The 15,311-nt window shown below is 43.3% G+C and overlaps 1 protein-coding gene across 2 annotated transcripts in view; it reads right to left on the reverse strand.

The window, feature by feature from the left end:
- LOC138282643 (regulator of microtubule dynamics protein 1-like) overlaps window positions 1-15,311 on the reverse strand; it is a 528,856-nt gene that overhangs the window by 311,051 nt on the left and 202,494 nt on the right. For both annotated transcript variants that reach the window (XM_069220437.1, XM_069220438.1), the window contains exon 3: window positions 10,488-10,575. In XM_069220437.1, coding sequence (XP_069076538.1) covers window positions 10,488-10,575 — 88 coding nt within the window. The remainder of the gene's footprint in view (window positions 1-10,487; window positions 10,576-15,311) is intronic.

Genomic DNA, 15,311 nt, shown 5'->3' on the forward strand with positions numbered 1-15,311 from the left:
TGGATGTCGGGTTTTTGGCGGCTTGGCAGTTGTGGGTCAGAATGACCGTGGCGGGTTACCGCGGCCGCGGCGGTAGAATGGCGGTCTTCTGACCGGCGGTAAGAGCCTTTTACAGCCGAGGTCAGAATGACCCCCTATATCTTCAGAAAGAGTGTTGAGATGTTCTTTAACTGTGGATAATGTGTTAGACTGTACCCATTGTTGGCACAGCTTACCCACACTATGGGGGTCATTACGACCCTGGCGGTCGGAGTAATAGTGGCGGTAGCACCACCAACAGGCTGGTGGTACATGCCACCACTATAAACCGCCAAATTAACACACTGACCGCCATCCCGGCAGCCGTCACTAGACTGCCCATGGCATTTTGACCCCACCCACCGCCATGGTTTCCGTGGTTTCAGTACTGCCACGAAAACCATGGCGGTAGGCACTATCAGTGCCATGGAATTCCTTCCCTGGCACTGATAGGGGTCTCCTCCACCCCCTCCCCTCCCCAGAGTCCTCCCCTACACTCCCCCTACCCCTCCCCCTCCTGACCCCCGACATATACACACATACACGCACATACATACACACCCATACACACACGTATTCCCACATTCACCCACGCATGCATACATTCATACACACTCTCAGCAACACTCACTAACATACATCCAGGCTCACACGCAATCACACAACACACCATGCACGTACACACACACACACACAAATAACACACGCATGCACACATACACAGTCACACACACCCCCACACATGCACACAACATCCCCCACCCCCCTCTCCTGTCGGAGAACCCGACTTACCTGCTTGCAGGGGGTCCTCAGGCAGGAGACGGGATGCAGCGCTGCTGCCAGCAGCAGCGTCCGCCAGCAAAACACCGCCTGGCCATATCATGGCTCATGATACGGTCGGTGGCGTTCTGCAGGCGTGACGCTGCTGCTGGCAGCAGTGCCACCTTACCGGCGTCCGCCGCCATGACCGTAGACGAAATTCCGCCAGCCTTCTGGCGGAATTCCGCCTACGGTCATAATTAGGTGGACTGTCGGTAACCACGGCGACAGTATGTTGGCGGCCGTCGCCTTTGCCGTGGCGGTAGGCAGCATTTGCCGCCAATGTCATAATGAGGGCCTTTATGTTGTAACTATATCTGTGTGTTGACCCGAGACAAAGCGAGGATCTGGCCTACTCATCTTGAAACCCCTTGAGGAATTTAAAAACCAAGCTTGACAATCATTAGTATCAATTGGCCAGATTAACCACCCGCCGGGACTAGAAAGTGAAGAATTATAAGTACCAGCCTGAACCTGTGCATCTAGTGCTTCCTCTGAGACATTCAGGAAAGACTGTCAATCAGAAAACTTCGCAGGAGTGGGGATACAGGGCGTGTTCATTTCTTTGACTTTTGCTAACCCGAGACAGGATGTCTTTTGAATGGTGTCGTTTAAAAAGATCATTTGGACAGGAATCAGGCATGCTCTAAACAACGCTTCCTTACCCTCTATTTGCCAATCTTGTGTTCCCCATAAACTTTTTAAATCAACCATATTCTACCAGTATTCGTAACCTTCAATGGTCAGACGGGAAACAAAGGACTCTGAATAAATCAGTTTGGTATCAGTTAGCAAAATCTTCCTAATCTTCAAAGGAGGCAACCTAAAATAGTATGATGCAGAATTTTCTGTGTAATGCTCAGTGAAATAAGCAAATTTGTCTAAATAGTGTTTCGGGCTCCCCACCGGTGGTGTAGAACAGTGTTCCCACTGTATGAAGTTAAATACTTGTCTATGTTTAGTGGCACGGTGAAGGTAGTAATGTCCCAAGTTGTTATTGCAGAACATTTTCCCATACATCATTGTATTTTTATATACATCATCACTTTCAAATACTGAACAGTCCCTCATTTCAGTTAACATAGAATCAACTGTCTGGCTGTCCCAATCATCAGATACACCAGGTGTAATGACATCTGTCATAGAAATCTTAAACACATATGGAATTTGAATGACCTCAGTAGGCCCTTATATATCAAATGGAACGTTGTCTCACACAATACCATCAAGAATTGGTACAGCTGAAATGTTCACAAGGGACAAGCCTCTTCGGACCTAAAGTGAGGAATGATATGGAGTCAATACTTCATCTACAAGCTCAACCGAGGAGCAATCAGGAAGGTAATGACCATTTATGAGTAAAAGGAAAACAGTCACAAACCAAACCCGTAGGAATAATGTAATAAGTGTCAAATTGAGCCAAAAATAGTTCCATGGGTAAATAAAATAGTAATTTTTAAGCCATAGGTACAGCTATGTGTCTTTGATGCTCTGTTTTCAATTGCTAGAGTTGATGAATCTGAAGAAAAGTCATCAATGTCAATAAAGTAACCAGAAGCAGTCTCTGCAAACACAAGAGCGGGCGCATTACTTGTTGAAGGATCCACATCATGTGGAGGCTCATTGTAGATAGCATCGTCAGTCTGCGTCGTGTTGGTGTAGAAAACAGCCAAATCTCGGGTAGGTGCTGTCATGGATGTGGTGACAGGAATCAGCAAGAGTTCATTATCTGCCCTCCCCAAGGTTTAGGAAGTGTTTGAAACATCATGGGACATTGTTACATACTCTGCAGTAGTGTTGTTAATTTTACTTTGAAGAGGTATGTCCAGTTGGGTAGTGAGAGGGAATCAGGGACCACCCAAGGGACCTCTGGGTCTACTGTGCAGGATCGGCCACATGGTGAATTTTCATGTCATCAATGGAAACAAATCTGTTTGCTTTGGAACCTGGCAATGGTGGTATGATTACAGTTCTGGTACCTTGTATCCCCAAAACTGGGACTGGTGCTCTGTAAGATGGAGCGAATTCCTTTTTCACAGCAATCTTCTCACGTACCAGATCCCCGACTTTAGGAATCCAGCCAGTGGAAGTAGTTGGTAAATCCCTTATTCCTATGGTGGAAGCACTGGCGGATCAGTTATCATTACGAAATTGCTGAAGCTCCTGTAAACCACTAAGACTTTAATTTATCTCAAATGGTGTGTCAGCGGCCAGCAAACCAGGGCCATCAAGATCTGGGACATACATAGGTATCCCAAAGAGAACCTCATAAGGAGTGCGTCCCCCCAAGGACCATCTTGGCAGACTGTTCAGTGCTCTCTGGACCCCATAAAGGTGATGAAGCCAACTGCGGCCCGAACCTAATACCCTGGCTTTTAAGGACTGCTTTAGATCACGGTTCTGCCTCTCCACGACCGCATTTCCCTCGGGATGGTATGGTGAGGAGTAATGGAGTTCAACACCCATCGTTCCCATGGTGTCCCTGAATGCCTTTGAGGCAAATGCAGTGCCCTGGTCGGAATGGAATGCCGCAACCGCATATGTACCGATAAAGATCAGCAAGTCTTTTATAACCGTTTGAGGGTCAGCAGACCGCTGTGGCCATACCCACAGGAATCTAGAACAAGAATCTACAGCGACTAATATGAATTTGTAAGTACCTTCAGGTTGTAGTGGACCACAATGGTCTAGGTACACACATTGTAGTGGCCTATTGGACACCAAGAGGGATGTCTGCTGTGGGCATTTTATGTTAGAGCCCTTTATTTGCTGGCAAATATCGCAACAAAGGACGTATCGCTTCGTATGTCTGCACAGACCAGAAACGTTTCTGTAGGAGTGTTATTGTGGCCGAAATACCAGCATGTGCAGAAGCAACACCCTCATGCGCTGCTTTTATCAAACCTAATCTCTGGTCTTCGTTTTCGATTTTCAACCCCAGGAATCGTTGCATAAGCAACATTCTGTGCACTGATGTGGTAAGCATAATTTGTAGGGTATCCTTTTGGGAGCAACTTGCCTTCAGCCGAAGCCTTCACGCCAGTCAGTAGTTCTTTATCCAATCTCATCTGAGAACAAGTCACTGCAGCCACAGAAGCCGTAGCTACTGCTGATTTGGCAGCTTCATCAGCCAAAGTGTTACTGATTACGTGTACTCCTACACACTGGTGCCCCAATGTATGTACTACATGGATACATGGTAGCTTATCCTTCAGATCAACCACCCTCCCCCACATAGTTTTGTGTTTTATGGTGTTCCTTTTAGAATCCCTAAACTTGTTCAGCTTCCAATGGTTAAGATGATCATTGTACGACTGGATGCAGTAATATGAATCACAGATGATCAAAGTCAGCATCCCTGACTCTCTGTGTTCCAGCACTAAAAGAAGGGCTTGAAGTTCAGCCAACTGAGCTATGCAGTCCCCCAGGGTCTGCGTGTAGGTATTATGAGGGTGGAAAATTCTGTTCTTCATTACTCCACTCAGGGCTGCACAAGCGGCAGAATATTGATGTTTTGTACCTACAGCAAGTTGTGCTGAACCATCAGTATAAATGACAGCATGATATCTGTCATGTGGTAAGATATCTAGAGGAGAGGGGTATTCCTGTTCATACTAGAGATATTCTTGTGTCTGAAGTTTTGGGTCAAAGACGTAATCAACATCATTGGCGGTCAAGGAGGAAGCCCATTGGATCCATTGTGGATGGAGTGCTTTAGAGTTCGGAACGCTTGCTTTAGTGACAGCCTCCAAGGCTGGTACTGGGGAAACAACAATAATGTGTTTCCCTTGGGCTAGTGGCCTCTCTTTTGTGACTGCTATTTGGACAGCAGTCAGAATTTTTTCTGTAGATGCAAAGCGTTGTTCTGCATTAGAATATAAACGGGATTTATATGCTATGGGCACTGTGTCGCCCTCATTGAAGGTGACATAAGTAAACCGAATGGCCCCAGCTAATTTTCTGATGACCAAGTTCGTTTTATTATCACATGTGTGCAAGTGTTTTGCTTCTAGCATGTCCTGTTGCAACTCTCTCAGGATGCGTGTGTGGTCAACTGTCCAGTGTTTACTAGAGAAGTCTGGATGTATCAGGTCATATAGAGGCTTGATAAGTTGTGCGCAGTCGGGAATGTATGTTCTGCCAAAATTTAAAAAGCGAAAGAATGACTGTAGCTTCTTTAGTATGTTAGGTGGGTGCAATTGTGCACATTTCTCTAGAAAGTGCGGGGCCAGCCTCTTCCCCTCCGCTGGATAGCTCATATCCCGGGAACAATACACTGAGAAAGGCTATCCTACTTTTCTTAAAGTTAAATTTGGACCGCAAATCCTAAAATGATCTGATCGAACCTTGCAAGATGAATGGTGAGGTCGTTGTCTGTGAAATAGATGTCATCCACATAGGATAGCGCCTCGGGATCAAGGTTTTGTAATACTGATGTTACGCGGGCTGAGAACAACAAAAGCGTTTATGTGAGCCAAATGAGAACGCACTCAGGTCCCTACTTTCTTGTGCTAAATTTTGACAGAAAAATCCGTTGGATATATCCAATGTTGTCTTGTACTTTTTGCGCACTAAATTGTTGATTAGTGCTGTGCTATGTGAATTTTGAATAGCGTATGTCCGTGTATGGCTGTTTAAGTGTCTATAATCTAAGACTATTATGTAGGAATGGTCTGGTTTAGCAACCTGGAACAATGGATTGTTCATCGCAGAAGCACAGGGCTCAATTACTCCCGGATACTCTAGTTGAGTGAGGATTTCCCTCACCGGGGCTTTCGCTTCATGTTTAATAGGGTATTGGGGTTGAGGCTGGGGTGTGGACCTAATAGGAATTATATGACAAGGAGACTCCTTGTCCCAACCTACATGATTGAGGTATAGTGCAGGAGCCTGTGTTAAAGCCCAGTCGACAGGGTAGGCCTGTTTCACCGCGTCTGGAACAAGATTAGAGAAAGAAGGCAAAATGACATCTTCCCCATTTGGGAGCTTACGGACGTGCTCGGGTGGCCAATCCTTTTTGGCCAACAGGATATCACAAATAAGTTCATCCCAGAATATTACTTGTATAGCGCGTTCTATATCTCCCTCCAATTGAATTTGTAAATCATAGACACTATCGGGTTGGAGGACACACCCGTCCGCTGTTTCAACTGCAATGAATTCGCTAGTTGCTGTCGCATCTAGATGATCTTTCAGACTCAGGCGACATATCATGATCTCTGCTGTGCTGTCTAACAGTGTCACTGCCCACGTCTTGTTTTTCAGCAATGCTCTCAAGTGCTCCAGCATTTTTAATTGACAGTGCCGCCACTTGTTTCTTTTTAAACTGTGGCTTTTGTTGTGGAAGTTTTTTTAATATTGCTAAGTATTATTGAGGAGACTGCGTTGAAGTTACGCATTAGTTTCATCACCAAATCTAGGGCTGGTGCGGCCCGTGCTAATTCTGTATTTGTTTTAACACTTCTGGTAAATTAGGAAGTGTCCGGGTACCATGTGTGGTAGTGTATATTGCAGCGAAAACTGTACCCCATGTGGTACAGTCATCCACTGTAGGAATCATCCCGAAAGGCAAGCATATGGTGAGAATTCTATGTTTCTCCTGTGGTCCCGTATGGGGAAACACAGCTTCCAGCTGATTTATTTTTTGGGCTATCCAGAACGGTGTTCTCTCTCATTCTGTGGGTACTTTACCCATAATGGTATGTACTGTTTGATCCCAGTAGTCTATTGGTATCCAGCAGGTGCTGGTGGAGCTGGACACGCTGGTGTTGTATTCAATGCTCCCATTACGAACTGAATTAGTCTTCTGTATAGTGTAACTAATTCCAAATATAATTCTCGCAGGTCTGCTGCCTGCATGTCTTGTACATCCGGGTGATGTGTATATGTGGCAAACATAGGCCACGCAGGTCGATCATTACCTAACGGACCTAACCTCACGCATTGTATCACATGTGGTAGGGTGCCTTTTGAATCAGTTCTGATTGTCCCTAGTATGAGAGTGCAATTTCATGATACTGGTATGCTTGGTACCGTGGAGGTATGTTCGCTATTGTATATGTGTGAAATGTAACTGATCAGCTGTCTTCCTCAGGAAATGTGACCCAGGAGTAAAATGTTTCTGTTGGGTACGCTTCATTAGCTTCTACTTTAAAAGTGACATCCCTGTCCTCCTCTGTTAACCCATGCACTACTAGATGTAATGTTAATGCCTGTCTAGCATTCTCAGCAATGTATATGTGTTAGCCATATTGAAAAATGGGTGAAGGGATGGAACACCAAGTGGAGAGCAAGTCCTATTATGAGTTCGAGCTTGAACAACATACAGCCTAATCAGGTGTTCCCTGTTCAGCTAAGGAGGATTTTCCCTAAGACCACGGAGGTCTCAGTTTAATGGTACTTAGGGTACCTGTAGTATGACAGACTGTGATATTCGGGGTATCCCTAAATTAGTGCCTAAACACCATTGTTGGTGGCGCCATGTCATAGTTTTGACTCTTGCTGTGGGCAAGACTGCTGATTTAGGAGGACAGTACTTATGTTTGTAGGTGACTATGCCACTCCTACAACAGAACGCAACTGTCTCCTAACCCTTCCGGCTTACAAGCAGCACCTCACCTAAACCCTGAACGGGTAGAAGTGATTTGTGGCAGTCTTTACGCACGGACTCAAGAGTGTGACATCTCTAGGAATGTCGTGGTTAAACAGAGAGTACCCCTTTCTCACATCAACATCAAGTCTCAAACGTACACAGGCAAAGAAGAAGATGCAGTAAATGTTTCAATAATATTTATTTAATCAGAACTGCAATCTACCATAAGTTGCATGGGCTGCAATGATTGGGATAATGAACAATGCAAGAAATAGAATGGAAAAGACGAGAGTCATTAGTACAAAGACCCCCACCATCTCGCAATATCACTTGATCTCATGAAGTGTGTGATATATCTTAATACTCCAGTCTATAGGTCTAACCTCTAACCCAGAAGAGCTTAGTGTGTTAAACCTCAATCTGCCAATGCCATGTCCATGAGATGAGCCCCTAACCCTCATTATCTTGGAATGAGGTCTCAGGCTCAGACTCCGCGGGAACACGAAGACTGGGTCAGTGTCATGGCGACGTGCTACAGCGATAACAGTGATGGCATCTGGTCGGAATCCCTCTATCTATCTGATAAAGAGAGGAATATATATACAGATCAGCCTAGACCCATGATGTCGGTTAATTCCAAAACAATAGATAACAAGGCCTGCTTGGGACGGTAATTGGTATAAACATTCCCTTGAAAGCGTGAAGAGGGAAAGTCCCTAACGCGGGCACCTTCAGTTTGTATTTGTCGCCTGGTCTTGACTCCTTAGCGCGGTGGCATTGATTAGGGAAATCAAAACATGGGCCTAAGTCATAACAAGCAGCCATCTTAAAAGAATTAAATTAATAAATGTGCTAAAACAGAGCATTCTAAGTAGGCTAAACGTCACTAGGTGAGGGGGGCACGAGTTCTGCAAGCCAACAGCTAAGCTAACTCCTGTATCCCACTAAAACAAACTAGGATTCACTACAGTCTTTCCAGAGTTCGTTGCACATATCTCCATCTCTCAGCTGTGAGTTCCCATACATCCCCTCCCCACCCCGAATCACTGCCCTGGGTCTACCTTGGGTCTCCCTTTTAAGTGTCATCGCAAGTCCACGCATTGTGGGTCACAAGTTGAGACTTGGTAGTACTCCAAATCAGTGGAATCCCCCTATAATGGGTCCAATCTTTCCATACCTTCTTGTGTTTTTTTCGGACAACCTCTAGCTGCGTAGACTGATTGTTCTAGGGCCATGCATTTGTCTAATCCTGTCTTATATTCAGCTAGAGATGGGGCTTCTGCAGCCATCCAGTGTCTTGTGATGTCACAGTTTGCTATCACTAATCCCAGCCATAGCAGGGCTCTTTTGTATTGGTTGGATCTAGGGGAAGGTGCCACAGGAGGACCCTACCAAGACAGGCTGTCACTCCCTCCCAGTATGGGGCCAGGACTGGACAATTACAAGTCATGTGTTTGAAGTCCTGGGGTGTTTGAAGCAACAAAGGCAATGTAGGGAGGTGACAGCCCCCATATGTAAGGGAGATCTGGTAAGCCCATAGCTTTGGAGATAATATCAGGTGTTCAAACTAAGATTATTAAAAGCATGGACAATGAGAAAAACAGCTAAAGTTTGATTCATTTGGATCGAGTTGTGGCTTTGTGGATATTTTGGGATTTTGTCCGGTTACTCAAGACATTACAGCCTAGGTGCATGTATTTCAGTGTTATTACAAACAAGATGACACTGACATGGATCACTGGTGACTAATCTGGGTCTCTCAATTCACGAATCTGCTTTCATGTCAATTCATAACACTCCAGAATGTACACCAGCAGTTGACAGGCAGGTATTTCAGAAATGGATGGAAGGTGACAGTAGGTCTTTTACACCTGATAAGTGATTTCAATAAATGTCGTTATCAGTTGCATCAACAAGTAATGCAGCCACACATCAACAAAGCAATGATGTGTTCTGTAAGAAGTATTGATTAATTTGTGGTAAAATGTGCTAGCTCAAAGGGGCAGTTGTGTTTACGTAAACAAACTACCAATGAATGAGAGAAAAGTACGTGGCCCAATGAACTGACCTTGGACCAAGCATTGTGCAGTGAGACAGGGGGAAGTGAGTGTTGGGGGTATCTATGGTGCAACAACCCCAAGTGTACAGACAAATCCTTCACAGGGAGCAATGTTACAAGTTTATCTTCAGTTAGTGTATTGGCGCACAGAATCTCATGTTCATGTACTCACGATTTCAGACAAATGCTCGAGATGTGGGCACAACACTCCATATCTGGTGGAAAGATTTTTGAGCCTCATCAAAGAAATCCAAGCGTACCCTATATCGAACACACCTAAATGTGGTTATACTATGGCTGATAGATGCATAATGAAGAAATTACTAGACAGATGGATTCCTGAAGAATCAATGTTTGCTTACTACAAGGCGACGAATAGCAAATAGAAAAAAACAGGCACAACACAAAGTTGTAGTATGTATTAACAAGGGATAAAACTTCTTATGCTAAGTTTCAAGGTGAGTTTTTCTAAATGATTTGGGATTGCTAGTGGAATTATGTGTTACCAGACTACCGAAAAAAACAGGGAAGGAGCCCTGCTTAGTGTGAGCATTCGGAGCACTGACAGGTGCAAGAGAAGGCGGTGGGGAGTGCAAAGTATGGCTGGGACGTTGTTTTCACTATACAGTGACGGAGATAAAAAAAATAGTTGCTTTGGCTAGTGACACTGTTATAAACTGCAACGTAGATGGGTATTGACTAGTTGTGCCTATCCACTGCTGCAGTATAAATAAAATGCTGATTAAGAATAGCTTCAGCCTACCTGTTGGCGGTTACAAAGTGGCATTACGGAGAACTGTTGCTGCGCCTAAGTACAGCAGTGGGCTTCACAAACAATAGTTTCAATTGTTTCTGCTGGTTGAGAGCCACTTCCGTAGTTATTTCCTAGTTCATAATAGCATAATCAGCCATAGTATGTTTTTCAACATTCTACAGAAATTATAAACCATTAAAGGTATATTTCCACGTTTTGTTGTAAAACTGCAAAGAGGTGCCTACCAGTTTTTGTGCTCGGACAAAAATATATACAGTTTTTCAGTTTCTCCAGCTCCATACAGATAATCTGCTTGCTCTTGGATATCCTGCACTTTAAAGAGAATAAGAGAAGATCATAAGAACAAATGCAATGATGGAGACTACAGCCGAAAATCAATAAAATAAATGTACTGTTAAACTGAATGCAACCAATGCTCGAATATCGGATTAGGTATGAAGAGACGTTTAGCATAATAATGTAAAATATTTAAACTACATTTAGGTTGTAGTCAAATTCAGCTTATATTATTCCATTTTACATATAAAAGAAAGAAATGCAATATTTCATTACCTTCTGAAGGTGGAAGCAAACATTGAATGCAGTATGTTGTCAAATACAGGGAGTGCAGAATTATTAGGCAAATGAGTATTTTGACCACATCATCCTCTTTATGCATGTTGTCTTACTCCAAGTTGTATAGGCTCGAAAGCCTACTACCAACTAAGCATATTAGGTGATGTGCATCTCTGTAATGAGAAGGGGTGTGGTCTAATGACATCAACACCCTATATCAGGTGTGCATAATTATTAGGCAACTTCCTTTCCTTTGGCAAAATGGGTCAAAAGAAGGACTTGACAGGCTCAGAAAAGTCAAAAATAGTGAGATATCTTGCAGAGGGATGCAGCACTCTTAAAATTGCAAATCTTCTGAAGCGTAATCATCGAACAATCAAGCGTTTCATTCAAAATAGTCAACAGGGTCGCAAGAAGCGTGTGGAAAAACCAAGGCGCAAAATAACTGCCCATGAACTGAGAAAAGTCAAGCGTGCAGCTGCCACGATGCCACTTGCCACCAGTTTGGCCATATTTCAGAGCTGCAACATCACTGGAGTGCCCAAAAGCACAAGGTGTGCAATACTCAGAGACATGGCCAAGGTAAGAAAGGCTGAAAGACGACCACCACTGAACAAGACACACAAGCTGAAACGTCAAGACTGGGCCAAGAAATATCTCAAGACTGATTTTTCTAAGGTTTTATGGACTGATGAAATGAGAGTGAGTCTTGATGGGCCAGATGGATGGGCCCGTGGCTGGATTGGTAAAGGGCAGAGAGCTCCAGTCCGACTCAGACGCCAGCAAGGTGGAGGTGGAGTACTGGTTTGGGCTGGTATCATCAAAGATGAGCTTGTGGGGCCTTTTCGGGTTGAGGATGGAGTCAAGCTCAACTCCCAGTCCTACTGCCAGTTCCTGGAAGACACCTTCTTCAAGCAGTGGTACAGGAAGAAGTCTGCATCCTTCAAGAAACACATGATTTTCATGCAGGACAATGCTCCATCACACGCGTCCAAGTACTCCACAGCGTGGCTGGCAAGAAAGGGTATAAAAGAAGGAAATCTAATGACATGGCCTCCTTGTTCACCTGATCTGAACCCCATTGAGAACCTGTGGTCCATCATCAAATGTGAGATTTACAAGGAGGGAAAACAGTACACCTCTCTGAACAGTGTCTGGGAGGCTGTGGTTGCAGCTGCACGCAATGTTGATGGTGAACAGATCAAAACACTGACAGAATCCATGGATGGCAGGCTTTTGAGTGTCCTTGCAAAGAAAGGTGGCTATATTGGTCACTGATTTGTTTTTGTTTTGTTTTTGAATGTCAGAAATGTATATTTGTGAATGTTGAGATGTTATATTGGTTTCACTGGTAATAATAAATAATTGAAATGGGTATATATTTTTTTTGTTGTTAAGTTGCCTAATAATTATGCACAGTAATAGTCACCTGCACACACAGATATCCCCCTAACATAGCTAAAACTAAAAACAAACTAAAAACTACTTCCAAAAATATTCAGCTTTGATATTAATGAGTTTTTTGGGTTCATTGAGAACATGGTTGTTGTTCAATAATAAAATTAATCCTCAAAAATACAACTTGCCTAATAATTCTGCACTCCCTGTACACGGAAAAATGAACTTCATGATGAAATTTCATGGGTTATGGGGACGTGGCTCCAGCCCAAGGAAAATGGTCGCCTAATCGGAGAGCTCTGCTGTGCCAAGGGACAGAAACAGCCTGCTCTGATGATACACGCCTCCACAGACACTTTAAGCAGTGTCCAGTTTATAGGGAAGTGGGGTGCTTTCAGCAACCACTTTTGGTGAAAAAACTTCAAGAGAAACACGTCTTATAACCAAATGCTCCAGAAGCTGCCTCACAACGGCTGACCCTTAAATGGTTGACACAGAACACCATGTGGATGACTCTCTACTTGACTAACCCAGCTTCACTACGAATATCCTACCCCTAGAAGTGAGCATTTAGTGGCACTACTCTACAATGCTCTATAAGGGTAGGAACCTATAATATACAAAACTAACCTACTGACCGGAGCAAATATGGCATGGGCCCATCCATCCTATGCCTGACCCTAAAATAGCCACCTCCATTTAATACAGCTCTCTCTAAAGCATGTTCCAGAACTTTCTTACTTCTAAACTACACACATTGGGATCCTGAATTTCTCCATCTCAACAGCAACCCTAATTGCAGACAGGAGGCAGTTGACAATAACCCTTTACACTCCAAAGTGCTGAACTTTGCTATTCAACAATCTGCATTGCAGCACCATATGGAATTATTTAAGTGTTACAAACCCAAGAAGGATACCGACTTCTGCACCTCGCCCTCCCAACATTTGCACCTGCATCAAACTTCTCAAGGACTCCCAAAATCCCACAAGGTGCACCCAACATGAAGTATACAGAAAGGTCCACTCTCAAAATGGCAGACTCCAAACTGACCGACCCTAAAGAAGTGAGGGGTGGTCTGAAAGTCACCAAACCAGCACAAAAGAGAAACAAGCAGGACCCCCCACACCCAGACACCCCTATGAAATCTAAATCTGAGAACTCTGCAACTCTAGACCTAATTATGCAGAAACTCAACATGCTTCACATGCTTGCTCAATCGACAAAATCCACCACAGAAACTGAACAGAGCGACCTTGCATGTTTAAAACAAGAAATGATACAACTGGGTGGCACAGTCTCTGATATAGAACCACAGATAAACCTCCTGAAATACTAAAAACACAACTCTTCTAAAACGTTATCAACCACCACTGCGAGACTGGCTCGACTGGAAAGGAACATCACCAAAGATAGAAATAGAAGGGGCAACTTGCACAGTTTTGGACTTCCTGAAGGTAGCGAAAACCAAGCTCCTTCCTGTGCAACCTTCATTGAAAAATGGATCACCCAAGTACTGAATATAAACTTAGACAAGGACTTTGAAATAACTAGAGCGCACAGAGTGCCCACACATAAGCCCACAAACAGTGAAGCTCCAAGGGTCCTCATTTTTAGACCCCTTCGCTACTCACATACTGAAGCCATCATCACACAGATAAAGAAAATACAGAGAATTAACTGGCAAGGCGCCTCCATTGGGATCTCTCACGATTACTCCAAAGACATTGTCAATAAACTAAAGGTGTTCCTTTACCAAAGGAAAACTCTGAAACATTTGTCAATAGAATTTTTGTTTATTGGTCCTGCATGAATAAAAACAACTTACGACAAAACCATCATTTTTGAAGACCCTTAGGAATGGCACTCCTACATGGCCGAAATACAAGACTTGAAAGCTCCTAAGGAATGGCTAACACTTAACACAAATCCTCCCTACTAACTTTTAGTAACTTTTTACTCACTTTGTAACATACAATAATCAAGGATGCCCACAAACGGCCTAAACAAAACCCAATTCATGTTCTTCCCATAATGCTGCAGAACTCTGATCGACCCATGGGATCGACACATAGATGCACAAGCTCATTTTTTCATAATATCAATGACATGCCAAAATATTTGTTTTAGTTGCTTCCACTTCTCCAAACCAGGACAGAATAAATTAATGTTTCAGCAGCCTACAAAACCTTAACTAAACTTTACTAACTAGCACCTAGTAACCTGCTAATAACCTAACAATAACTCTAACATCCTACTGTTAACCCTAACCAATGGTACGATTTCTCTTCTCTTCTTCAATGGCTGGTACTGTATCTCTTAAAATGATCTTCAACTTGCTCTGGTTAAATCAGATGTTTTATAATTGCCTTCAACCCGATGACGGATTTATTGCAATGTTTCATCTTCTCACTTTCAACATAAACAATCTCATATTGACATTAATTAATATTATTACCAGCCTCACATTGATAATAATATCATTCAAATCTAGTGACATACATTGGGTACTTAGTTGTTGTCAAATTGTTATTGAAACTGCGTTTTGACCCACAGGTTGGACAATACAAAAATGATTAATGTTTGCCCTCACTACCTGCAATACAGTAACCTGGGGTCACTTCACCGACTCACTTCGATATCTGTTGAATCTATGTTGAGAATATGCTGGCACTATGTGAACATTATGCTGGTACTAGGTTGATAATATGTTGGTTCTAGGTAGACAGCTTACTGATGACTCATTGACACTATGTTGATATTATGTTAGTACTATAATGACAGTAAGTGGGGAATTTACCGCAAACTGTACATTGTACTCCATAATTATGAAATACATTGGGTACCATTTTTCACAACCCTAACTGCATAAAAACTTAACTCAGCATAAATAATGACATAGGTGTCCCCAACTAACACACATCCCACAAACAGCCATCTCACTCACTACAAATATTACACTTTCTATATATGTTAAAAGTACTATACCTGTAAACACATTAATATAAAGAACAGATTACACATTATCCAATCCCACTAAATGGCAACTAACTCACTAGACATCACTATAGAAATAACGCCAGGCACTCCAGCCA

Source organism: Pleurodeles waltl, chromosome 2_2 (assembly GCF_031143425.1).
Source record: "Pleurodeles waltl isolate 20211129_DDA chromosome 2_2, aPleWal1.hap1.20221129, whole genome shotgun sequence".
NCBI classification, from domain to species: Eukaryota; Metazoa; Chordata; class Amphibia; order Caudata; family Salamandridae; genus Pleurodeles; species Pleurodeles waltl.